Here is a 26,205-nt window from a genome sequence, read left to right on the forward strand (position 1 = left end):
GAGAGGAGGTCTGCAGATATCTTGTCTTTGACCTGAACATGTATCTCAGTCCCACATGTCTTTCTCCCTCCTTTCTTCCCAAATTGCATTTCCATTTAATTCAGCAAAATCTTCTGAACACATGGCAGTGTGCCAGGCATCATGGTAGCACACGATATAGCTACTTCTAATCCTAAGCACAGCTTTGCCAGGCAGTCATGGTCCCATGTTACAGATGAGGGTTTGTGTGTTTAAATGAGGATTTAAGCAACAGCATGTCTTGCCCAAGGTCACACCATTAGTCAGTGGCAGAGCCCAATTTTGAACTCAGGTCTTTCTGTCATCAAAGCTGCTTTTCCTTCTACCACAAGTGCTTTCTATCAAGGTACTTCTCAAAGGCTGCCAAGAAGTCCCCCTCTCCAGCCCACTGTAGAGGAGTACTCTTATGGCCAGTCAGCTGCATTTGACTCTCCCTCTCACTACTGCAGGGTAGCTCCCAAGGGGAGGATTCAGTGAGTGGCTCCCAACGGACTTCCAATATCTATGCTCGAGAGGCTCTCATCGAGATTGACTACGGCGACCTGTGTGAGGATCTGAAGGTGAGGTTCAGCCTTGGGGGTGGGGACATCCTCCCAGCTGTCCAGAGAGAGGGTCAGCCCATCTGGTGGCCCTATGGAGACAGACCATGTCTGGAAAGAAGGGTGAGCTGGCAAGGGGGGTGGAGTTGTGATCTAGATTCTCCCCTCATATGCATACACAGACACAGGCACATCTTCTACCCCCCCACTCGCAGCTGCTCCCATCCCTGCCTGTTACCAGTCTTCCCCTTCCACCTGTGTACACAACTCAGCCTAGATACATGGAGAACAAGCTCCTGTACAGTGAAGAGATAAACTCTGGAGGTTCCTCAGGGCTCTGTCCCAGGCATCCTTTCCTTATGTGGGGTTCTCATCCTTCGTATCTCCTCTCCCAGGACTTCAGCTGCTATCTCTATGCTAGGTCCCACAGGTATCTCAAGCCCTAGCCTTCCTCCCCAAATCTGCCTCTTCAGTGTCCTTGACTCTCTCTCTCACTTTGCATATTTAATGAATTAGCAAACCTGTCAATTCTACCTTCCAAATGTCTACTGAATTCTACTTTTCTCTGTTTGTACTGTAATCTAGTGCAGGCTGCTTTCACCTCTCACATGGACTACTACAGGAGCCCCCTGAATAGTTGCTGATGCTTTCCAAGCTATCATTATAGCCAGGGGAACTTGATATTTTAAAAAAAACCTTTTTATTATGGAAACTTTCAAACAGATACCAAAGTAGAGAGAATGATATAATGAACCCCAGGTACCAATCATTCAGCTTCAATAATTAGCAGTATATGGTCAATCCTGTTTTTTATACCCTTCCCCATCCTCATTGGCACATTTAAAATCAAATTCTAGGTATCATTCATAATTACCTCAGTATATATCTCTGGCAGGAATCTTTTTTTAAAAATGTAGCCATAATATCGTACCAAAAAATTAGCACTGACTCTGCAGTGTCACCTTAATAGTCAATAAATGTTTAGATTTCCATGAATGTCCCATAAATATATTTTTTTTAAATGTTTGTGTTTTTAAATCAGGATTCAAGTGAGGTCCGTGTGTTAAAATTGGTTTCTCATGGTCTATAACATTTTCTTATCCCTTTTTATTTTTTTCTTCCTCTTTATGATAGAAAGTGGGTCATTCAGTTCAGTTCAGTCTCTCAGTCTTGTCCAACTCTTTGTGACCCCATGAACCGCAGCACGTCAGGCCTCCCTGTCCATCACCAACTGCCAGAGTCTACCCAAACCCACGTCCATTGAGTCGGTGATGCCATCCAACCATCTCATCTTCTGTCGTCCCCTTCTCCTCCTGCCCTCAATCTTTCCCAGCATCAGGGTCTTTTCAAATGAGTCAGCTCTTTGCATCAGGTGGCCAAAGTATTGGAATTTCAGCTTCAACATCAGTCCTTCCAATGAATATTCAGGACTGATCTCCTTTAGGATGGACTGGTTGGATCTCCTTGCAGTCCAAGGGACTCTCAAGAGTCTTCTCCAACACCATAGTTCAAAAGCATCAATTCTTCGGTGCTCAGCTTTCTTTATAGTTCAACTCTCACATCCATACATGACCACTGGAAAAACCATAGCCTTGACTAGACAGACCTTTGTTGACAAAGTAATGTCTCTGCTTTTTAATGTGCTGTCTAGCTTGATCATAACTTTCCTTCCAAGGAGTAAGCGTCTTTTAATTTCATGGCTGCAATCACCATCTGCAGTGATTTTGGAGCCCCAAAAAAACCAAGTGGGTCATTGGTCTTGTACAATTTTCTATACTGTGAATTTGACTGATTATGTCCCATGGTGTTATTTAACATGTTCTTCCATCCCTGTGTTCCCTATTAACTGATTGGTAAATCTATGGTTTGATTGGATTCAGGTTTATTTTTTATTTTTGGCAAGAATATATCATAGGTATATGTGTACTTGTAAACTTGTAAACTTCCTTTTGCATCACATCAGTAGACACTGAATATCAATTCTGTCTTTGTAGTGATAAGATTTGATGAATACACGACATTACCTATGAAATATTAAGCTTTTATATCCACCAATTAATTATATGAAACACTGATGCCAGAGGAACATGTTAAATAAAGCACAGGGATACAGTTAGCTAAATCCAGACTGTGGGAAACTCAAAAGGACAAAAGACCTGATCTCTTCCATAAATAAATGGGAAGAAAGAAATAAACAGAAAGGGAGAACTTTTATAGACTTATGAGACAAATCAACCGGTTAAAATTTGTAGACCCCCCTTGAATCCATTGCAAAGAAAAGAGAGGCAGGGGAATTTCTAGATTAAGTGAGAATTTAGAGACATACAACCAAGTGTAATGTGGGCACCTTATTTGGAACCTGCTTTGAAAAACCTGTAAAAAATTTTTTTACGTAGCATGATCAGGATGATTTGAACACTGTAGATAGTTTATGATGGATGTTCAGGAATTGCTGTTAATATTTCTAGGTGGTAATGGTATTGTGGTAAAAACGTTCTTAGTTTTACAACAGTGGCTCTCAATGGGAGGGGTAGATTTTGCCCCCCGAAGGGACATTTGGTAATGTCTGGAGATAATCTTTTCACACCCACTTGTCACAACTAGGGCAGAGGTTACTGCCAGTATCTAGTGGATAGAAACCAGGGATGCTGCTAAACATCCTACAGTACACAAGGAACACTACCCACAACAACAAATCATCTGGCCCAAAATATTAGTGCTGAGATTCAGAATCCCTATTTTATAAATACATACTGAAATTATTTATGGATGAAATGTCTGAGATTTGCTTGAAAATAATTGAAGATAGAAAGGAATTGGGTGTAGATGGCAGCGTATTGGCCATGAGTTGATAATTATTGAAGCTGATAATAGGCACGTGGGGGTTCATTTTATCATTATCTGCATTTTTGTGAATGTTTCAAGTTTTACATAATGTAAAATTAAAAAAGGAAAAACAATCATGATCACCAGGTTAAGGTGTTGTTGGCCCCATCAATTTTATAAGGGAATTTTATCAAGTTCCCTATCAGCCTTTCATAGCAGGTTTTAGCAGTCATTAACAAATGATCATTGCCTATATCTATTAAGGGCTGCAAAATGGTAATTTTCTGATTTTTTTATTCCTCCTATGTTTATTAATTGGATTTCTAAAAAGAACTTTCTCCCATCAATTGTTTAGTTCCTTTGAAATACAGTTAGTACAGAGAAGGTAGGATAAATACTTAATTCTTTGCTTTTATTTCTCAGCTTTTAGAGTTGGTTGCCCTTATAACCTTTAAAGGTGACCAGTAAGGTTTCTAATTTATATTTTTTATGAACTTAGTGTTTAAACATATTTTGGTATTTTTCAGTCTGTTTGGAGTCATTTTTCTTTTTGATACTCATATTATCCCATTCTTGGCCATTGGGAGCCACTTCACGTTGATTTTTGCTGTTCTTATTTTTAGACTTTTATTACGGAAAACTTCATATGCATAAGTAAAATAGTACAGTGCTGCCTCATGGCCATCACCAGTGTCAGCAGTTATCAACTCATGGCCAAACTTGTTTCATGTGCACCCCCACACACGCCATCCTTTCCATCCTCCCCACCCCTAGGATATTTAAAAGTAAATTCTGGACACTGTGTCTTTTCATTTGTATTGTAAATATTTCAGAATGTGTCTCTATAAGAGAAAATTCTTTAAAATATTTAGAATTATCATACTAAAAACCCAATAGCTTAACATTGGAGTTATATATTATTATATAATTCCTTAATATTAATATTATGATCAGTATTCACATTTCCCAGATTGTTATACACACACACACACTCACTCTTTGCTTGTTTGAATTGAGAGTCAAATAAAATGAAAGAAACAGATAATTGATTTAGTGATTGGTTGATGTCTCATTTAATCCAAAAGTTCCTCCTGTCTATTTTTATTTTTCTCTACAATGTTTATTGTTGTTGAAGAAATTTGTTTATTTCTCCTGAAGGATTTTCTACGTTCTATACTGTTGATTATGTCCTGTGATTTTTAAAATATTGCCCCAGAACAAAGCAAAAAAATGAGTTCTGCTAGACCCTATAGTTCCTGTAAGTGGGTTGATGATCAGTGCTGTTAACTACAGACTCACATGTGTAACTTTTAAAAAGTGAAAGTAATATTAATACTATATTTTGTTTAACCCAGTATATCCAAAAGAATTAACATTTCAATGGTAAACATTATAAAATTTATTGATGAGATATTTGACCATTTCTCTGTACTGAGTTTTCAAAATTCATTATCTGTTTTACACTTCTAGCATATCTCCATTTGGGTGCTAAATTTTCTTCAAAAATACTTGATCTGTATTTAGATATCCTAAAATTTACATTTGAAAACGGAGAACCACATACCCAAGTTGTTCCAAATATACTTAGAAGTTTCGTAGTAACTGAATTATCAGTTTTTAAATTTAAATTATCTAACATTCAGTAAAATAAAAATTTTAGTTCCTCAGTCACACTAGGTGCATTTTTCATGCTCAGTAGTGATGTGTGGCTTATGGCCAGTATATTGGACAGCTCAAATCTAGAGGTTTGATTAGATTCAAGTTTGGGGGTTTATTTGGTCAAGACTGCTTCAAATGAGGTCGTTACTTCTATCAAGAAGTTTATAACATCTGGTCAGTGGCTCTTTTTGTGTAGTTTGCAGCCATGATGGTTATTGCCTAGACCCATTTTATAATTTGTCAAGAGTTGCAAAATGGTCATCTTATTCTATCTTTTCTTTATTAGCTAGAACACTGTAAAGAGATTTTCTCTCATCAATTTTTTGGTTACCCTGGGGTATTTTGTATAGGAAAGGCAGGATATATGTGCTAGATTCTTTCTCTTTATCAGTTTATAATGAGTTGGTTTTTTGGCATTCTCAAGATATGGGCACTGAGTTGTTTTCATGTTGTTATGAACTTTTAGATTTAAACATTTGACGTGTTGCACTCTTAGGATTATTATCCTTCTTGTTGCATGAAGTTGTTGGCATCTTTGGCCCGTGGGGACTCATTCAAATTGGCTTCTGAATAATTTTGACACAACTCTTGTACTCTTTGATATCTTCCTTGATTTCTGGTGTGTCCATCCAGGCTCATCCTTTACATTTTCCACCCCAGATATGGAATTAGCCATTTCTCTGAGAAGCTCTGACTTCTTTTTGTTAGTTCAGTTCAGTCACTCAGTCGTGTCCCAACTGTTTGCGACCCCATGGGTTGCAGCACGCCAGGCCTCCCTGTCCATTGCCAACTCCCAGAGTTTACTCAAACTCATATCCATTGAGTTAGTGATGCCATCCAACCATCTCATCCTCTGTCATCTCCTTCTCCTCCCGCTTTCCATCTTTCCCAGCATCAGGGTCTTTGCCAATGAGTCAGTTCTTCACAACAGGTGGCCAAAGTATTGGAATTTCAGCTTCAACATCAGTCCTTCTAATGAATATTCAGGACTGATTTCCTTTAGGATGGACTGATTGGATCTTCTTGTAGTCCAAGGGACCCTCAAGAGTCTTCTCCAACACCATAGTTCAAAAGCATCAATTCTTCGATGCTCAGCTTTCTTTATAGTCCAACTCTCACATCCATACATGACTACTGGAGAAACCATATCCTTGACTAGACAGACCTTTGTTGGCAAAGTAACGTCTCTGCTTTTTAATACACTGTCTAAGTTGGTCATAACTTTCCTTCCAAGGAGCAAGTGTCTTTTAATTTCATGGCTGCGATCACCATCTGCAGTGATTTTGGAGCCCAAGAAAATTAAGTCTGCCACTGTTTCTCCATCTGTTTGCCATGAAGTGATGGGACCGGATGCCATATCTTTGTTTTCAGAATGCTGAGCTTTAAGCCGACTTTTTCACTCTCTTCTTTCACTTTCATCAAGAGGCTCTTCAGTTCTTCTTCACTTTCTGCCATAAGTGTGGTTCATCTGCATATCTGAGGTTTTTGATATTTTTCCTGGCAGTCCTGATTGCAGCTTGTGCTTCATCCAGCCCATCACTTCTCATGATGTACTCCGTATATAAGTTAAATAAACACAGTGACTTTTTGTGAGGAATGCTATTATTTAGTGACTACCATCTGGACACTGGAATGTTCATGTCTGCCGGGTTGCTCAGTGTTTCTAGAACTTTTCAGTAGACTGGGCTACAAAATACACTTTATTTTGAAGGAAAATAAATGAGTTCATATTGACACTTCTAATTGAAATTGTAGTTTTTACAGTTTAATATTGATTTTATGTTTGAGTCTCCAATTATTCTTGCTAAAAATCTAGTATACTTATTTTAGTGTATCCTATATATAGAAAATCACACCAAGATATTATTAGTAACTGAGTGCTGTTTAAGATTTCCTTGATGTTCTTTTGGTCCTTAAGCTAAAGGCTTACTGAGCATGGACAGTTGTGTTCCAATGTTTTTGTTTTTTGCTTTTTTTGTGTTCCTGTGTTTTAAAGTGATTTGAAAGGATCTTCTGAGCATTTAACCAGCTTAGTATATAGTCAGATTTATTTTGTTTAGTTTTCAGTTTTTAAAGGATTTTGCTTTTTAGCATTCTGCTTTATTTTTTCCAAATTTAATTTGGAATCTTGTCAAACCTACAGAAAATTGAAAGAATAGTACAGTTGAACACCCATATGCCTTTTCACCTTAGATTGATTAATGAACATTTTCCCAGTTTGCTTTCTCTCTCATCTCTCTTCATTCCCTCCCTTCCTCTGCACTGCACACTTTTTGGTTTTGCTGAACCTTTTGAGGGAAGTTGTAGACTTCAACTCTAAGTTCTTCAGCATGCTGGAACAAGGGATTCTTCTCTACAACCACAGTTCAAATTTATACCTAAGAAAATTAATAATAATTTTATATCTAATATTCCACCCATATTAAAATTTCCCTAGTTGTTAGTGTCTTTTATAGTAGTTTTTTAAGCTATAATCCAGTCAATCCCATGCATTGCTTTTGATTATTCTCTTTAGTTTCTTTTATTTATTTAGTTATTTTCTTTTAATGTAGAGCAGTCTCCCTACTCTTTTTCATGACATTGATCTTTTGAACAGTTTGCATGTTGTCTTGAAGAACGAGATATGTTATGTGTACATTATGAATATGTTAGTTCCTTTTCATAACTGCTTAATTTGTTCCTCCTAACCTTGTATTTCCTATAAATTAGAAGTTTGAACTATTTTGGAGGCTTGATAGGTTTGGGGTAAGTAATTTTTTGGCAAGAACATTTCACTGCATACCATCCTCCAGCCCCATCCCTGCCCCTGGCTGTGCTGAGTGATTTGCGGAATCTTAGTTCCCTGACCAGGGATTGAACCTGGGCCATGCCAGTGAAAGTGCTAAGTCCTAATCACCAGACTACCAGGAAAGTCCCTGATGTGTACTTTATATTGCATCTCTCCAGAGGCACGTGTCAGTGTCCTACTATGCATGATGCTAAGTTTGAGCCTGAGTTAAGGTATCTATTGCCAGATCCCTCAATACTAAGCGTACACTTTTCCCATTGTAAGTAATAAGGAATCTTTAGGGTGACTTTTTGGCATCTTGTGAATATCTTGTTCCCCTAACATTTCTTTTTTAACCCAGTGGCTTTCACATTTTGATTCAGCTTAATTTTGTTTTATAATTATATAAATTCTTCATTTGATTCTAAAACCAGAAGTATAATACAAAGCATGTGAAGAGAAGTTTAGCTTCTTTTCTTGTCTAACTTCACCTCCCTCTATGTGTGACCATTTCAGTTTTTGGCTTATCATTTTGTTGTTGTATTTTTAAAATACAAACATACTTTTATGCAAATATATTCACATTCTCTCTCCTAGATAAAAGATAGCATTCTGTTGTGTACCTTTCATATTTTATTTCTACTGAATCCATGAATCGCTCCATAGCAATATATAGAGACAGGGATGTTCAAAAAGGCTTTTCTTAAAATATATATATGTATATATGTGTGTGTGTGTGTGTGTGTATCCTTCCTGTGCTTAAAGTCATTCAGTGGTACCTCACCTACCTTGGGATAAAGCCCAAATTTCTTACACAAGGCATAAAAGACACTTTTATCATTGGGCTTCTTCATGTGCCTCCAGTCTTGCCTCTAGTGCACGTGCGCACGCGCATGCACACACAAACACACACACACACACACAACAGTTGCTACTGTTGCCATGTTGAATTGCCCTTTGTTTAGCACTTTTTTTTCCTGCACCGCTTGGTTTGCAGAATCTTAATTCCCTGATCAGGTATTGAACCCAGGCTCCAACAGTGAAAACACCAAATCCTAACCACTGGACCACCGGGGAATTCCCATTTGGCTTTTGAAGTTCATTAAAGTTGGTTACTCTTTGAATTGCTTTGATTTCCTTGAATGATGAATTGCTTTGATTTCCTTGAATGAACCATGGATAAACCCTGGTTTTGCATGTGATATCTGCATAGAAGACTATTTCTTCTCTCCATTCTCACCATTCATCCTATAGGCCTGAGCTTAAAAATATTCCTGAAAGCCTTCCCTAGCCCATATCTGAGTAAGTGCATTTGTGTGCTCACCCATCACCGTCTGTTTATCACTGTTTGGGTATTCACCATATGAGATTGTTTAGTTATATACATTCCTCTGTTACTCCATGAGCTCTATTAGTACAGGAGCCTGGGCTCACAGGATATGAGGGGCCAGTGCCTGGTGTTGGAAGGCATTTAGTAATATTTATTGACTAAAAGTGACAGAAAGGCACAAGCCCAGATATGCATTGCAGTATCCATAAGACTTAAAACCAAGTTCAAGTGGAATTTGCTCAGGTGTAGTGATCTGAGCAGAAAATGTCGTTGTTGCCTTATTCATTGTAGAGCTGTAAATGGAGTCCAGACCAGCCTGTGTGGGAGCCTGTAGGTCACCCTGAGATGGTGCTCGCTCATGACCTTGGCTGAGAGCCAGAGAGGGGTACCATCAGCTGAGAAATGGAGAGGCTGACAGGGCCTGGGGGAAGAGCTTTATTATTGTTGTTCAGATGCTCAGTTATGTCCAACTCTTTTGCGTCCCCATGGATTGCAGCACGCCAGGCTTCCTTGTCCTTCACCATCTCCTAGAGCTTGTTCAAACTCATGTCCATTGAGTTGGTGATGCCATCTTGTCCTCTGTCGTCCCCTTCTCCTCCTGCCTTCTATTTGTCCCAGCATCAGGATTTTTTCCAATGAGTCAGCTCTTCACATCAGGTGGCCAAAGTATTGGAGCCTCAGCTTCAGCATCAGTCTTTCCAGTGAATATTCAGGGTTGATTTTCTTTAGCATTGACTGGTTTGATCTCCTTGCAGTCCAAAGGGGAAGGGCTAGAGATGCGAAAAGTGACGTGAGCCTGTAATTTCTAGGGACAGTGGGAAATGGTTATTTTGTTCAGGATCTGATGAGAGGAGCAGGGTTGGGAAAAAGAACCTGCATGGACCTTCTGCATGGGAGCAGGCCACCGCTGGATCAGGTATCTCTGTGGGGCCTGGCCCTTCTTAATGCTGCTGGGCCTGGGCTTTGCAGGATGCCCAGGCTGAGGAGGAGATCAAACAGGAGATGAACACGCTGCAGCAGAAGCTGAATGAGCAGCAGAGTGTGCTCCAGCGTATTGCTGCCCCCAACATGAAGGCCATGGAAAAGCTGGAAAGTGTCCGAGACAAGTTCCAAGAGACCTCAGACGGTAAGAGTTTCTTCTTTTACTCAGGCCTAAGATGAAGGCAGGAGTCTGGAGTTATGGCAGGGGCCTGTTGTACAAAACAACAGCTCCTGTTTTTACATGCTTTCTTACTCAAAACTCCCAAGAACCCTAAGTAGTAGGGATTATCACATCTGTTTTCGAGTAGAGAACTGCTGAGATTTAGAGAATGAATGACCTGCTTAAGGTCACACAGCATGTGATCAGCCCACTGGACACAGGTGATTGTGGAATTGTCTTCCTGGGCCCCTCCCCAGGCATTCCTCTCCCTGTGGGATGTCCCTGCTCTGTGTATAGTCACTTGTTTTTGCCAGAGCATGGATCTCAGCCTTGGCAGAGCCTGGGTACTGAGGGGTCGCCTGTCTTTCCTTTGTGGTAGAATTTGAGGCGGCCCGAAAGCGAGCCAAGAAGGCCAAGCAGGCATTTGAACAGATCAAGAAGGAACGCTTTGACCGCTTCAATGCCTGTTTTGAATCGGTGGCCACCAACATTGATGAGATCTACAAGGCCCTGTCCCGTAACAGCAGTGCTCAGGTAGGCTGGAGCCCCTTGCCCAACTGACCCCTACCCATCCTCATTGACCTTCCCTCTAGGCTTCCTGTTCTCATCCCAATCTAGACGTGACCCATCTCCTTTCCCCCTAGGCGTTCCTGGGCCCTGAGAACCCTGAGGAGCCCTACTTGGATGGCATAAACTACAACTGTGTGGCTCCTGGCAAACGCTTCCGACCCATGGACAACTTGTCAGGGGGGGAGAAAACAGTTGCAGCTCTGGCCTTGCTCTTTGCCATCCACAGGTAAGGCTGTGCCTCCTGCAGGGCAGTTGGTGGAGACTGTGCTGAGGCCACTGGAGGCTCTGGGGTCCAAGGATATGCATAGATCTGCAGAGGTGAAGATGATCTGGTGGACTCTGGATTGCATCTGTTTCCCTACCTGCTGCAGCATATCTGTCCTTGGTTTCCCGGACTTATCTTCCCAATCCACCCTCATCCATTCAGCATGCCCTCCCCTGCATGTATTCAGTCCCACCTCCAAGCTTTTGCTCACATGGTTGCTGGCTCATAAGCCCTTTCATGCAAATCTAGGTTGGCCATCACCTACCACCCCTTCACATTGCATTCTCCTCCTCCTGTTCTTCTAGGACGCCTGCTTCAACCACTGTGGCATACCCTGATATCCCCTTCCTAAATGCCAGTAGTACTTGAATCTGACTCCCCCCTACAACTTAGTGCTTGATTGTACAGCGTCAGTCAGTGAACATTTCTTGATGGCTGCTCTTTACCAGACCCTGTTGGGGGATTAGGGACACAGATGAGTCAGACATGGTTTCTATCCTTGAGGAGCTCATGGTCTAGTGGAAGCCAGATGTGTAAACAGACAGTGAGCTAAATGTTGTAACTGGGTGAGCGTGTATGCTATTGGATGCACAGAGGAGAGCTACCAACCCAATCTGGGAGGGTATGGGTGACCAAGAAAGGCTTTCAAGGGCAGGTGACACTTGAGCAGGAAATGCAAAGGATAAGTAGAAGTTAGCCAGGGAGACCAGTAGGCATTCCAAGGCAGAGACAGGGAGACATGGTGTGAGTGGGTAGGTGAGGGTCGACCTCCAGGTAGCTTGGTCAGTATGACCAGAGCCTAGGACAGCTTTATCTCCTCAACCAACCTGGACACTCCAGAGAGGACCATGTCTTTTGGTTCTGCGGGATCCTGGAGCGCAGAGATGGATGCAAAGGAGAGTTCCGTTGGTGTACTGGCCTTTAGGGACTCAGGCAACATTCAGACCTGGGGTTTTTAGTCTCTGAAGAAACGGAAGGGGGTGCCGGCCTGTGTGATGGGCTGTAGGGCTGTCACGCCCTGCCTCTGCTCCCATCAGTATCAGCTTACCTACCGGTTCCCTCCCAGCTACAAGCCAGCCCCTTTCTTCGTCCTGGATGAGATCGATGCTGCCCTGGATAACACCAACATTGGCAAGGTGGGTACAAGGAAAGTGGGGCCCGGGAAAGAGGCCCCCATTTCGGGGCTGGGTTTCAGGGAACAACTCCTGAGTGTGCCCTAGCCGTTCCTGCCGCCTGTTCTCTGTGCCCGGGAGGCTGGGCCGAGGGTCATCCACACTGTACTAGTCAGTAGCCTCCTCTCAGCCTCTCTTCCCCCAACCCTCCACCCCCTACCCTACCCCACCTGCCTCTGGTTCTGATATAAGCCAGGGAGTATTAGGGCTTCAGCCCTACTAAATGCTCGGTGGCCCCTCCCACAGGTGGCAAATTACATCAAGGAGCAGTCAACTTGCAACTTCCAGGCCATCGTCATTTCTCTCAAGGAGGAGTTCTACACCAAGGCTGAGAGCCTCATTGGAGTCTACCCTGAGGTAGGGCGGGCCTGGCTCAGGAGCCAGCCCCCACTCCCTGCCTGACACCCCAGGGCAGGAAGGGAAGGCTGCAGTGGAGGGGCACGGGGGGTGGGGGAGCATAGGGACTCAGTTCATGAACAGCCTTGTTGGAGCCCTGTCCTGGAGGCTTACCAGGCCAGCTGGGCAGGGCCATTGAATTTGGGGACAGATAGAAAGGCAAGGCAGAGGCACCCAGAGAGAGAAAATGACAAAAGTGCAGAAATAGGCAGGTAGAGAAGGAACATGGGACTGAGCAAATCTTCTCACACCCAGAGAACCAGAGCCTAGGCTTTGGGCAGGTATGTAGGGAGGAGGGTTTGAAGCTCCCCAGTCCTAGGGCACTAGACCCCTCTTAATTCTCTCCTTACAATTTTATTTTTCTTTTTCTCCCTCCTCCTTCAGCAAGGGGACTGTGTGATCAGCAAAGTCCTGACCTTCGACCTCACCAAGTACCCAGATGCCAACCCCAACCCCAATGAGCAGTAGCAGTAGTTCTGCCCTCCTACCCTGTCTGGATCCTTAAGCTGCCCCTCTCCCAATCTCTGGATATTCCCAACCTTCCCCTACTTCCTGTCCCTGTTTGGTATAATCATGGGATTTAGGCACTGCTGTCAAGCACGAAGAGGAACAGAGGTGATGTTAGTTCTGGAGCAAAAATTCCTGAGCTTCAGGGAGCATCCTGGCCTCTGGAAGGAGGTGCTGAGCTGAGCTGAACTGAGCTGAACAGGGCCATCTGTCCATCCCCCTTTCCTCCCTTCCAGACCTTCTCCCATCATCCATAATCATGGGTCCTTTGGGCCCCCTTGCATTTTGCTTGTTTGTGGGTATGTATGCGTGTGTATATGTGTCCGCATATGCGCATGTGGGTGTGCTTGCAAAATAATACAGATATTAGAGACCCATTTTAGAAGGAGCCTAGGATGAATTTGATTCCAAGAGAGCTTAGTATGACAGCACCCCGGAGCTGGGCAGAAGTATTCCGGACCTCATAGGATTCAGGCAGTTACGTGAAACCGCCCTCATTCATGTTTTCGTTCATTTTGTGTGTTCGTCAGACACATACTGAAAACCTTTTTGTCAGACTCTATGCTAGGAATACAGAACTGAGTCAGACATGATCTCTACTCTCCTATTAGGAAGATGCTAATTCATGAGTTCCCATGGTTAGCTGAATCAGGTAAAGGTGCTTTGAATTTGAAGAGGACGATCACCTCCAGGCTTTCCGGAGGTCACTTTTGAGCTGGACCTTAAGTTGGTAGGATTTGGTTGGGTACTAGGAGCAGAGCCTGGGCTCTGGGGACAGTTCTAGTCCCATTTTTTATTACTTTCTAGTTTGACGCTGGGCAAGTCATTTGACCTTTCTGTGCCTCAGTTTCCTCATTTATAAAATGGGGCTAACAGTATTTACCTACCTCATAGGATTTAATGATGTCAAACTCCTCACTGGAGGCCTTATCCTTGCTTAGAGCCCAGTAGGTGCCAACACCTCAGAATACAAGTCTTCACATGCCTAACGCCTGAGGGCTTCTGATCCCAGTGGTTAAGGACAGAAGGAGCCTCCAGATTTGGGAGATGCTGAATGTTCTGGTTATTGTAAAAGTTCCAGGGCATTGATGGGGTTTACCTGGTAAGTGGAGGGCCTAAGGAACCCTATAGCTTAAATCACATATAACTGAGTGCCTAGATCTCAACCTGGGTTGTGAGGAGGTAGGGGAGAGGTAGCCTGGGCCACATCCTGGCTGAATGCGTGTGATGTTCCTTTTGGGAAATAACTGTGTTAGTTGCAGAGGTAGCTCAGTGTGCTGCCATGAGATCAGTCTTTGCTTCTTCACATCATCAGACCATCATCACCTTGTCCTGATCTGTATACTACATTTTTGTTTTTTAAAAGTTTAATCAATTGTAATTGCCCAAGTAATGAGTGAATTTTCTTTTTAAGAAATTAGATTGTTGCAAATAATGGTAGTCATTCAACTACCATTCCCCGTTCCATCTTAATTGCTGTAATGTCTGTTGTACATCCATCTTAACTTTAAGACTTTTACATGTGAATTCATTGACTATATTGTGTTTAATGCAGGTGATGTATTGACTCATTCTGCAGTTTTCTTTCTTTGCCTAGCTATATTTTTGAGATCTATGCATGTTGCTAAATCTAGAAGCAGTTCATCCTTTGTAATTGTTAGGTAGATTGCCATTATGTGACTCTACCACATTTTATTTACCCACTTCTCATATGATAGTCTGTTTTCTGTTTTTGCTTTTATAGGATGCTAAGCAGGAGCATTTGTGTGTGTGTGTGTGTGTGTGTGAAAACTTACCTAGGGTGGATTACTAGAAACTAAATTGCAGAGTCATAGGCTATTTATACTTTTGTTTTTAATAGATACTTTCAAATTGCCCTCCTGTGCTATTTACCCAGTATTTTCCTTGAGATTGTCTTAGGTCTAATATTGTTATCTACTTAGTTTCATCCTAAGTAGCGATAACCGTGAAACAATGGGTTTGATGTGCTAAGTATGTAATTTTCTAATTCATATTAAAAGGGACAACTATCAAAACAAATTTATCTGTGCTCAACCAAAGAAATCACATACTGCTTGTGGTGTGTGTGCCATAATTCGGGAAATGCTGGCATATGTGGAAAAGCACAATTTGGGAGTCACCCTGATTCAAATCCTAGCTGCAGAAACTTGAGCCCGTTAGTTCACCTCCCTGAGCCTCGGTTTCCTCACGAAGGAAAGGAGATAATATACACCTACCTTGCAGCCATGTAAGGAAGATGAAATATATCTGAAGCTATTTGGCTGACATCTAGGTCATCACAGGCTTTTAAAGGTAGTAATTGCTATTCTTCCCACTTTACAGATGAGGAGACTGAGGCCGAGGAAGGTGAAGTAACCCGGCTACGAGGTAGCAGTGAAGGTTTGAACCCAGGCCCTCCAATTCAGTCTTGTGTTTTCTCCATTGTGAGGGTGGTTATCAACCTTGGCTGTTCACTGGAATCACCTGTGAAGCTTTTTCTTTTCCTTTTTTTTTTTCTTTTCTGTCTGCACTGTGTGGCTTTCAGGATCTCAGTTCCCCAACCAGGGATTGAACCTGGGCTGTGGTAGTGAAAGCCCAGAATCCTGACCACTAGGCCACCAGTGAACTCCCTCTTTTTCCTTTTTAACAATCAAAGCAATATATACACCAGTTGGAAAATAAAATAATACAGAAGGGCTTATAATGAAAAGCAGCAGTTCCTTGCTGCACTCCCATGTCCAAAGGATGTGGAGCTCCTTGCTCTGGTCCCACGCCTGGAAATCTAATTCAGTAGGTGTGGATGATAATCTGGGTAACTAATCCCTACCTCATGAGGTAGAAAGCATTACATGAATTGCCTCAGGCTAAGGCCCTGGCACATAGGAACACAAATGCTACAAAGGATTTAAATCCTGAGGCTCAGAGAGGTGAGATGACTTGTCTTGAGATCCCAGTGGTTCCGTTGCAGAGCCTAGACTTCAACTAGGATCTTCTCTGTTTGCCCAGTGCTTTCTCTTGTGTCACACTGCCTCCTATCATCACAAGACAACACAAACTCAGTGCAGGCTGTGCCCAGAAGAGAGCGGACACTGGTGTGTTTCCAAGAGCCAGGTGGACCTGAGTGAAATCCCTAGGGCTAGTTGGAGGACACTAGGTTGACTCTCTTATGTTCTGGATCTAGTAGCCTTAGTCTGGGGACACAAATATGAATCAAATCTTTATCCTGTCCTTGAGGATCTCAGTGTCTAGTTGGGGAGGCAATTTATAAAGCAATGTGATTAGCACTGTGACAGGAGCATGGATAAAGGAAGGGCATCTAGCTTAGGTAGAGGTTCAGGGAAGACATCCTCTAGTCTAGGAGGTGAGACCTGAGCTGAGTCTCAAAGGACTGGTAGGAATTAGCCAGTTGAGGAGTTGGAAGGGATTTCCAGATAGTGGGAACAGTATGCACAAGACCTCCGGTCAAGAAACAGCCCACCAGTTCAGAAATACTGAGCCATAAGGTTTCCTGGGCTGGGGAAAAGTAGCAGGAAGTGAAGCTGGAGAGGTAGTCAGGAACCAGATTTGAAGTGAGTCGTAAGAACCTGGCTATATAACAGATTTACCTCATAGAACACTTTGGTTCCCTAACTGGCTGTATACCAGAAACACAGGGTGCATCCTGGACGACACCCCCCCCACCTAAAAATTGAGTTTCCATAACTGGGTGGGGGCCTCAGGATCTGGAGAGCTTATAAATGTGAGGATGTCTAGGGTGCAGCCAGGTTTGGGAACTGTGGGTTGGAGACAGCAGAGGAGACTAGATAAGAAACAAACCCCTTTCTGGCTAACCAGTGTGGAAGCAGATTAGGTTAGATGCTCAAGCTGTATGCTCCCTTAGTTTCCCAGTTCAATTCTCACATTGTTTTATATTTGCCTGTTTTCTCTCTCCAAATAAGCTATAAGCCCCACAGGGGTGGGTGTGGGGCTATCTTGCTACTAGTATACCCCCAGCAAAAAGCACAGTGCCTGACCCCAAACAGGCATCCAAAAAATAGTTTTTGAATGAATGAATGCTTGTGTGAAGGAGAAAATGGAGACAGATTAGTTAGGGAACTATTGAAAATACTAGGCTACTGAAGGGCAAGGGCAGTGGGACTGGATTGGAGATGATAAGGTGTGAGCCATTAAAGGAAGAGATGTACTTCATCTTGGTGACTGATTATTGGATGTGAAGTGTGACTGGGAGGATAGAATGAATGCTCGTTAATAGCCAAGATTCCTACTCTGTCCCAGTCATTCTCCTTCATCATTCATTTGAATCAGAATCTCCTTCCAGCCTCCTCAGCAATTGAAATTCCTCAAGTTAAGTAAACATTCTATGTGTGCTGTGTGGTCTCCGCCTCCTCCCCAGCCATTGATTCATTCATTGAGTTCAATAAATCTTGGCTAAGCACCTCCTGTGCCCTTCCAAGGTGGAACTCTGACTCCCTCTTTCCTACCTCAGATGTTTTTGAGGGCTTCCCCAGACAAGACTTACATCCCTTATACAGTAACCTAAAGGGAGATAACTCAAACACCAGACCTGTAAGGGAACCTACAGACTTCGTCCAGTCCCCTCCTGAGGCTCTCAGTGGGGAAGAAACTTGCCTAAGGCCCCACTACTAGGAAATGTAGGAGCCAGAACTGGAACCTAAGTTCCCTTTCCACATTGCCCCTAGAGCCTTGATTTCTCCCATTGCAGATCAGAACAGGCAGAAAAGGTCAAGGAGAAGGTTGGCCTTTGAAGGTCACTGGTACTGGACAGGCAAACAAGAAGCTTGCCAGTTACACTGCTCCCTTTTGGAAGCCCTCAGCAGACCTGCCATGCCCACAGTCCCTTTTAAGGGACTTCTTAAGCATGAGTTGCCATGCTCTGTACCATGTGACCTCACAGTCCTGGCCAAAGATGACAAAGTTGGGATAGTATCTTATTCATGGACAGCCAGTCTCTAAGCTGGACGATGGCCTATTAGGTGGACTGATGTAAGAACTCCACCTCCTAGCCATGGCCTGTATGAGATGACAAATGTATGAAACAATCAGATCCTTTTTCAGGGAGGCTGAATGTGAGGCATTCAGAAGAAGTGAACAATTAGAATTTAGCAAGGCAGAGACGTGGTGGTGGATGAGGGATGTCAGAAACTGAATAGCAAAAACAAGGAAAAAGCTGCAAAAACCATGAAGCATGTGAGAATGTGGGGCCACAGGTAGCAGAAGCCATGAAGCAGCAAGACAATGGGCCAAAAGGACACAGAAGCCATGAAGCAATAGGAGCCACAATGTAGCAGTAGCCTAGAGGAACAGAAACCATGAGACAAAACCCTGAATCTGTGAGATCCACGAAGCAGCAGAAAGCTTGAACAGACAAGATCCATGAGGCAGCAGAAGCAATGGAAACTGCAAGAGCCTCAAGGTAGCTGCAACCGTGTGGCAGTGAGGCAGCAAAAATCAAAGAGGCAGCAGGATAGACCAGACAAGCAGAAGTTACAGCACAGAGAAGCCCCCGATTAATTGGAACTGAAGCCCCAGAAGCCAGGAAACTGCAGGAGCCAGGAGGCCCAGAAGCTGTGCCCCGAAAGCCACGGGCTGGCATGGAGGGGAGCAGAGAGAAGGTAGTCAGTAGCAGTAGGAGGAGTATAAACACTGCCAGAAAGAAGTTGAGTCACCATTTTGAGAAGCACTAGAGAAGGGAGCAACAGATGCCTGCAGCTGAGGGGGTGACAAGATAAGCCAGGCTCTAGCGCTGCTTTGGATCATGAACCATTTTCAAGTTTCTGTTCTGTGAGGCTGCCTGTGTAGCTGTTTTTGTCTTCCTTATTTCCCTGTGAATGCTTCAATAAATCATTACTAAGCTGAGTGTGTCTGTTCCTTATAATCTAAAAAAGGTTAACACTGGTATGCACTTTAGATGGGTGGAGAATAGGTGTGCACTTTTCAGGTAGGTTTGAACCAAGGCACAGGTGGAAATTCATTCTCTCACACCCTCACTGGCACAGGAACTTTTCATTCACTTACTCATTAACTTCTTTTTCTCATCCAGTCATTCATTTATTCATTACTTCCTGAGTAACTCATTCATTCACTTATCATTCATGCAGTAGTATAAGCATTTGCTCATTTGTTCTTTCCAGCATTCACTTGGTCATCACTTTGCCATCCATTCATTCAGCAAGCATATATTGAGCTGTAGCATGTCAAGCCCTGTGCTTGATTCTGGAGATAATATATATTCCCTGAACTCCAGGAATTCAGTTTACCTGGGGGCTCAGGTAATTAAGCAGATAAGTGCACCAACGGTGACAAAAGAACTGCCAAGTGTAGATGAGGCAGAGTAGAGAATATGACCATTAGGTGGTTCTTCCTGGGGTGGGGTGGGATGGAGGGAGTTTTCAGGAAAGCCTTAATAGAGAAGGGGGCACTTGAAGTCTTGAAGGAAAGAATTTCTGTTTACCATGTAGAAACAGAGGAAAGAATATTGCCAACAGAAGAACTACCTAAGAAAGATACATAGTGTGAAAGCACATGGATTTTGGGGGGAGCAGTGGAAGAAATGGAAGCCAGGCTTCTATTCTATGGGCAATAGGAAACCGAAGAGGGGTTTAAAGCAGGGAAGTGACAGATTGGTATTTTAGGAAGATGACTCTTAATAGCTGGTATGAAGGATGGTTAGGGGCATGAAACATTGACATAAATGACATTTGACTAAAGAACATGCATGTGTCATAATTAGAGGCATGAATGAATACTTGGGAGTTACTGAGAAGGGAGGAAGTTCTCCCAATGGACTAAGGAAGACTTTGGAGGAGGTGGAATTTGAACTAAGCCTTGAACAATAGGGAAGATTCCAACTAATGTAGATAAGGAGTAATATGTTTTCCCAAGCAAGTCTGGGTTAACGAATATTCCAGTTTGACTGCAGTAAAGCTACATTTAAGGGAGAGGTAGGAAGGGAGACTGCAAGGTTTCTCAAAGATTTTTATATTCTGTTGCCATTAGGTCTGCCGAGAACAAGGGGATGTGGGGAGAGGGAGTAAGTGGTGGGCAGGAATGTCCTTTTTCTGTATTTTAAAAATTTTAAATACATGTTCATTTTAAAATAGAAGTAATGCATACACATTGTTTAGAAAACAAATCAATAAATCAGTACTGAAAAAGAGTACTGACCCACATGCCCCCATCCCTACTCTACCATCTTGTTATTAGCATCCATTTTTAGTTATTTCTTCTGATTGTTATTTCCATATCTAAATAATATTCCATATGATGTGTCTTTCATGTCCTGCTTTGACAGATGAGGATTTAGATAATTTACACCAAGTTCAACTCTTGCCCTTCCTGCTTCTAATATGATTTAGTTTCTCTGTTAGATAACTTTTCTGAGGAGCTTCCCTGCGTGATAGCTCAGTTGGTAAAGAATCTCCCTGCAATGCAGTAGATCCTGGTTCGATTCCTGGGTCAGGAAGATACCCTGGAGAAGGGATAGGCTACCCACTCCAGTATTCTTGGTCTTCGCTTGTGGCTCAGCTGGTAAAGAATCCACCTGCAATGTGGGAGACCTGGGTTTGATCCCTGGGTTGGGAAGATCCCCTGGAGAAGGGAATGGCTACCCACTCCAGTATTCTGGCTTGAAGAATTCCACGGGCTGTGTAGTCCATGGGGTCACAAAGAGTTGGACATCTACTATCTTGTTGTTAGCATCCACTTTTAGTTATTTCTTCTGATTGTTATCCCCACTTCTAAGTAATATGCCATATGATGTGTCTTGTGTCCTGCTATGACAGATAAGAATTTAGATAATTTACACCAAGTTCAACTCTTGTCCTTCCTGTTTTTAATATGATTTCGTTTCTCTATTAGATAACTTTTCTGAATTTAAGCAACACTGATTCCTTGTTCCATGAGCGAGAGACCACTTTTCTGAACCAGAACTTTGTTAGATGAGAATACCTTTCCTATTTGCCTTCTTCCCCACTGTTCAACTTTTCAACTTCTATCATCTGGTCTTTTATATATCAAAGTTGGTAACATTGAATTCTATTCTGTAATCATGGTTAAGGCTTTTTCTGTGTGTGTTGTCTATAGTTTGATCCTAAAAGTTTAAAAGCAATAAACAGTTAATATTAACATGACTGTAAGTATTGTTCATGCAGAGCCAGTCGATGTACTTATGATTTTTTCCTTGTAGCAGTTTTTTGTTTTTTGAAAGTTTCTAATTCTGTTTCTCTTTCACTATTTTACTTTTTCATATATTCCATTTTTTCTTTTAAAAAATCTCTATTAAAAAAAAAATCTCTATTAGGTACACCAAGTCTACCGCCCCCCAAACAAAAAAGACCACCTTCTTGGAGCCCTGCATCCCTTTCTCAAATCTGGATTAGTTGTTCTCCAGACCTAATGCATGACTATCATTTTGGAACTTTCCTTCACAGCTTTCCTTGGCTATATGACTGGTGGTTCCCAGGGTTTTTGTTGTGTCTGTTTTTTTCCATTGTTTTGATAGTATACATCCTCAAGTAACTTCTCAGAAAGGTTGTATAGGAGATAGACTTCCTGGATACTGTATTCCATTCTTATGCTTGGATACAAAGTTTCATTTCTTTGGGGCTTTTTTTGTTTGATTGACTGATTGATTGTGGTTTTGTGGCTGTACCTTGAGGCATTCGCAGGATATTAGGATATTAGCTCCCTGACCAGGGATTGAACTCATGCCCCCTGCAGTGAAAGCACAGTCTTACCACTGGATCACCAGGGATGTCCCCTAAAGTTTGAGATTCAACACCATTTTCCCACAGAACTTTGAAGTCTCATTGCTCTTATGTAAATTAACTCATTTATTTCTTCTGTCTTTCTGGGACCTCAAAGACATGAATGTTAGATTTTTTCTTATAGTGTCACAGGTCCCTGAGGTTCTGTTCACTTTTTTCCTAGTCTATTTTCTCTCTTTTTCCAGATTGGGTAATTTCTGTTGTTTATATTCCATTTAGCCGATTCTCTCCTCTGTCCCCTCCTTTTTTGCCGTCCATCCACTTTGTTTGGGTTATTGTATTTTTCAGTTCTAAAATTTCCATTTGATTCTTCTTTGTATCTTCTATTTCTTTACTGACAATTTGTATTTTTTCACTTGTTTTAAGCATATTCCTTATTGTCCATTAAGGCATTTTTATGATGGGGCTCCTTAAAAACCCTTGTCAGATGATTTTTATCATCTGTCATCATGGTATTGAGTCTATTGAGTGTCTTTTCTCATTCAAATTGAGATTTTCTTGGTTCTTGGTATGATGAGTGATTTTCTGTTGAAACCTGGGGATTTTGGGTATTGTTTAAATATGAGGATTACTTAAATATCTTGTTTTACCTTGCCTCCTCAGACACTTCGAGCAGTGAAAGAGGGGACACTGACTTGTTACTATCAGATGGGCATGGAAGTCCAGTATCCCCACTCAGTGTCTGTTCATACCCCAGAGGGAGGGTTTCCTCATTACTCTTAGATGAGGGTGGGAGTTTGGCTCCCCACTCAGCCTTCCCAAACACTACTCCAGTGAGGAGGGGAAAAGTTACTCTTTATAGCCAGCAAAGGTAGAAGTCTAGGCTCCCCCCTTGGCCTTTGCTGGTGGGACTACAGTTTTTCCTGTGGTGTTTGGCTGGAGTAGAATGGTTACTATCTAATTACCATCTTATCCAGCACCAGGTCTAGGATATGTGAGGTAAAAAGGAAACCAAGAGAAATCACCACAACGTTGCTCCTCTGCTACTGAGGTCCTCAGCAGGTTTACCTTCTCTCCACCTCTCAGTCTTATGTTTATATGTAATGTCCCAGGATTTTAGCTGTACTTGGGGAGAGGAATTGGGAAAAGTACTTCTACTCCATTCACTCCACTCTTTAAATAGTAACTTTTTTTTTACTTTTTTTTTTACAAACTGTATTTGTGGTATTTTAAAATTTCCTAATTATGTGTTTAAGTTTTGGGATTTGTCATTCATTGCATTGGTCATTGGTTAGGCCTCTTCATTTTGAAATTCTTTAATTCTGGGAAATTCTCTTATATTCTTTGGTCAAATTCTTTGATACGTTCCTCTTTCCTGTTTTTGTTGTTGTTCTCTCCTGGAACTCATTAAAGTGGAATGTTAGACCTTCTGAATTTATCTTTTGTATTTTTATCTGTTTTCTCTACTGCTGCCACATTTCTTACCTCCATCCTTCCCCTTCCTAGTTTTCTCTCTCCCTTTGTTTACTTTCTGGAAGAAGATTTAACTTTATTTTCCAACTCTTCTCTTGCATTTCTTTTCTTCCCTTCTTCTTACTTCCTTTCTTCTTTTCTTTCTCCCCTTCTTCCTTTTTGCACTGGGTCTTTGTTGTCCCACATGGGCTTCCTCTAGTTGTTTTAAATGGGGGCTGCTCTCTAGTTGCGATACACAGGCTTCTCTAGGCATGTGGGTTCAGTAGTTGTGGTTCACCGGCTCTAGAGCACAGGCTTGGCAATTTTGGCGCATAGGCTTGGTTGCCACGCAGCATGTGGGATCTTCCTGGACTAGGGATGGAATCTGTGTCCCCTGCATCGGCAGGCAGATTCTTAACCACTGGACCACCAGGAAAGTCCTACATTTCTCTTCATTTTGCCAATCACATTTTAAAATTTCCAAATATCCATTCATGTTATCTTTTCTTATAGCATCCTGTACTTGTTTAATGGATGTACTATTATCTTGAATCTCTCTTGGAGTAATAAAGGTGTTTTTATATTTCATTGTGTTCTTTGAAATGTTTATTTCCTTTGCGATTTGTTTTTTCCCCCATTTGCTTATTTTGGTCTCTTTCAATTTGTAATCTTTTCTCAGATCCCTGGTAATGTATAGTGGTTTGCTCATATTTAAGAACACAGCAATAAAATTGGATTCAAAGCTCTGTGTATGGGGTACAGGGCTAGGTGACAGGTGGCTTACCTTCAGAATGATTGGAAAATAGCTGACTACTACGCTGTGCCAAAACACAAAGATCTTTCTCTGAGCTTGTTCAGTTGCCTTAGAAAAGAAATGTCTGGTTTTGCCTAATGGGTAGACACCTGGCTACTGTGAATTGTACACAGAGGGGTGGGTTAACAGTTCAATATACAGCTTCCCAATTTATCACCGTTTTCAGACTCACTCGTACTCTATATCATACCTGGCATTGTTAAGACCCACTCACTCGTACTCTATATCATACCTGGCATTGTTAAGACCCAAGACACTCCAGGCTACTGCACAGAAAGATCAGCTCCGCCTCAGTGGCATCACCTCCATGCATACTCCAGGCTGTGGCTTCCTCCACCATGCTTCATCAATCATCAATCCTCCATTTTCTTCCTATCTTCCAGACATTTGGAATCTCTTTCGCTGATGGACCTGCTCCTGACGGACATTCTCTTCATCATTGTGTTTTTATACTTTTTTTTAATTCCTTTACTATTATTTTAGCAAGGTTTCAGGTGGGAGTGGAGATAAACATGTGGTAAGTCTGCCATCTTGTCCTAGAAATCTACTAGTCTACTTATAACTGTTTATTTTTTACTTTTCTGATAATCTTCATATCTTTAAATAATATACAATTTTTTTCTATTTATCAGCTTACCACTTTTAGACGTTATCTGTTACTTCCTGCTATTAATACCACCAACTGCCCTCCTACCATACCCCTAATATATAGACATGTCATTAATTATATGTCCTCTATTTCTTACCTTTGTACCTTTAAATAATAGATTTATACTCCCTCTTTCAATCTCTCAACTTCTCTCATTTATACTTTTATATTAACAAGATTAATAATATTTACATTCTGTTCAATAACCAAAATTAAATCATCCATACTTTGCTAACAGGTCATTCTAAAAGTTTAAAGTCAATAAAGTGTTTATGTTGTTATGATTATGTAAATGTTGTTCCTAATGCTCCAGTGTCCTAGGATTACATTTCTTTTCTTATACAGTTTTTGTTTTTCCCTGGAGTTTCTAATTGCCTTTCTTTTTTCCTTGCATTGTCTGACTTTATCTCCTTCTTAAGTTGTTCCAAATTCTTAAGGAAAGTATAAAATCATTTGAATCCCCTTTTTCCCCAGATACCTTCCTCCTGGAGCCCTCCGTCTTCCTGCTCCAATTTGGACTGGTTGCTCTATAGGCCTGCAGCACAACTGTCATCCTGGGACGTCCCTTCATTACTCTTCTGGGTTGGACCCAATCTTTCCTGGACCTTATATCTTCCTCTTTGTTAGTTTACTCCTTTGTAGTGGCCTTTGTAGTTGTTCTCCACCATCCATTCCTCTCCTCCCCCATTGTATTAACAGCTGTGCAATTTGAGTGGAATTGACCCCATTGCCAGCTCTAGGTATAGAACTTTATGATATAAGCCAATCTGAGTAATCTCCCACATTATCACAGTGATGATTGGTTCAGAGATGATCCAATCACTGAAGCTTTTGTTCAGATTTTGAGGGAAGACATAGCTATCTTCCCTTGGATATGAACAAAGAAGTATGTAGTCTGATTGCTGTTGTTAGCCATCTTTTGAGCATGTGGAAGGCTTACCTGAGAATGGCGCTGACAAATGGAGAAGGCAGAGCCAAGAGAATTACAGAGAAATGGATCCATATTCCTGATCATACCGGGCCTGAAGTCTTCCCTGTCTATGGACTTGTCAGTTAAGTGAGCCAATAAATTGCATTTATTATTTAAGCCAGTTTGAGTTGGGTTTTATATTGCTTGTACATGAAAGCATTATAACTTAAATTGTTGCTTTCTCCCTTTAGAGAAGGAAAGTGCATTTTTTGGTTATATGAGGCACTATATTGTGAAAGCATATTTTTAGAGTAAATCTGGGATGAAATGTATATGTTGGATAACCAAAGGAGTGAACTCTATTGGCTGCCTAGTATTTAAATCTTCATCCTGTTTGGAGGGATTCCTCTTTGTGCAAGTCTCAATGAGAGGCAGGCCCCCACTTCCTCTATGGAAACCAAAGG

The 26,205-nt window shown here is 41.9% G+C and overlaps 1 protein-coding gene across 2 annotated transcripts in view; it reads left to right on the forward strand.

The window, feature by feature from the left end:
* Positions 1 to 25,918, forward strand: part of SMC1A (structural maintenance of chromosomes 1A) — a 46,075-nt gene extending 20,157 nt beyond the window's left edge. Inside the window, exons 19-26 of one of the 2 annotated variants that reach the window (XM_065916601.1) lie at positions 468 to 578; positions 10,109 to 10,265; positions 10,660 to 10,814; positions 10,925 to 11,076; positions 12,182 to 12,251; positions 12,534 to 12,644; positions 24,566 to 24,699; positions 25,306 to 25,918. In XM_065916601.1, the coding sequence (XP_065772673.1) occupies positions 468 to 578; positions 10,109 to 10,265; positions 10,660 to 10,814; positions 10,925 to 11,076; positions 12,182 to 12,251; positions 12,534 to 12,644; positions 24,566 to 24,699; position 25,306 (891 nt within the window). In that variant the 3' untranslated portion in view covers positions 25,307 to 25,918. Of the gene's footprint in view, positions 1 to 467; positions 579 to 10,108; positions 10,266 to 10,659; positions 10,815 to 10,924; positions 11,077 to 12,181; positions 12,252 to 12,533; positions 12,645 to 13,067; positions 15,231 to 24,565; positions 24,700 to 25,305 lie in introns of those variants that run through there. The other variant, XM_065916603.1, reaches the window with a different exon arrangement.
* Positions 25,919 to 26,205: the final 287 nt, after the last annotated feature.

This window comes from Muntiacus reevesi, chromosome X, assembly GCF_963930625.1.
Source record: "Muntiacus reevesi chromosome X, mMunRee1.1, whole genome shotgun sequence".
In the NCBI taxonomy this organism is placed as follows: domain Eukaryota; kingdom Metazoa; phylum Chordata; class Mammalia; order Artiodactyla; family Cervidae; genus Muntiacus; species Muntiacus reevesi.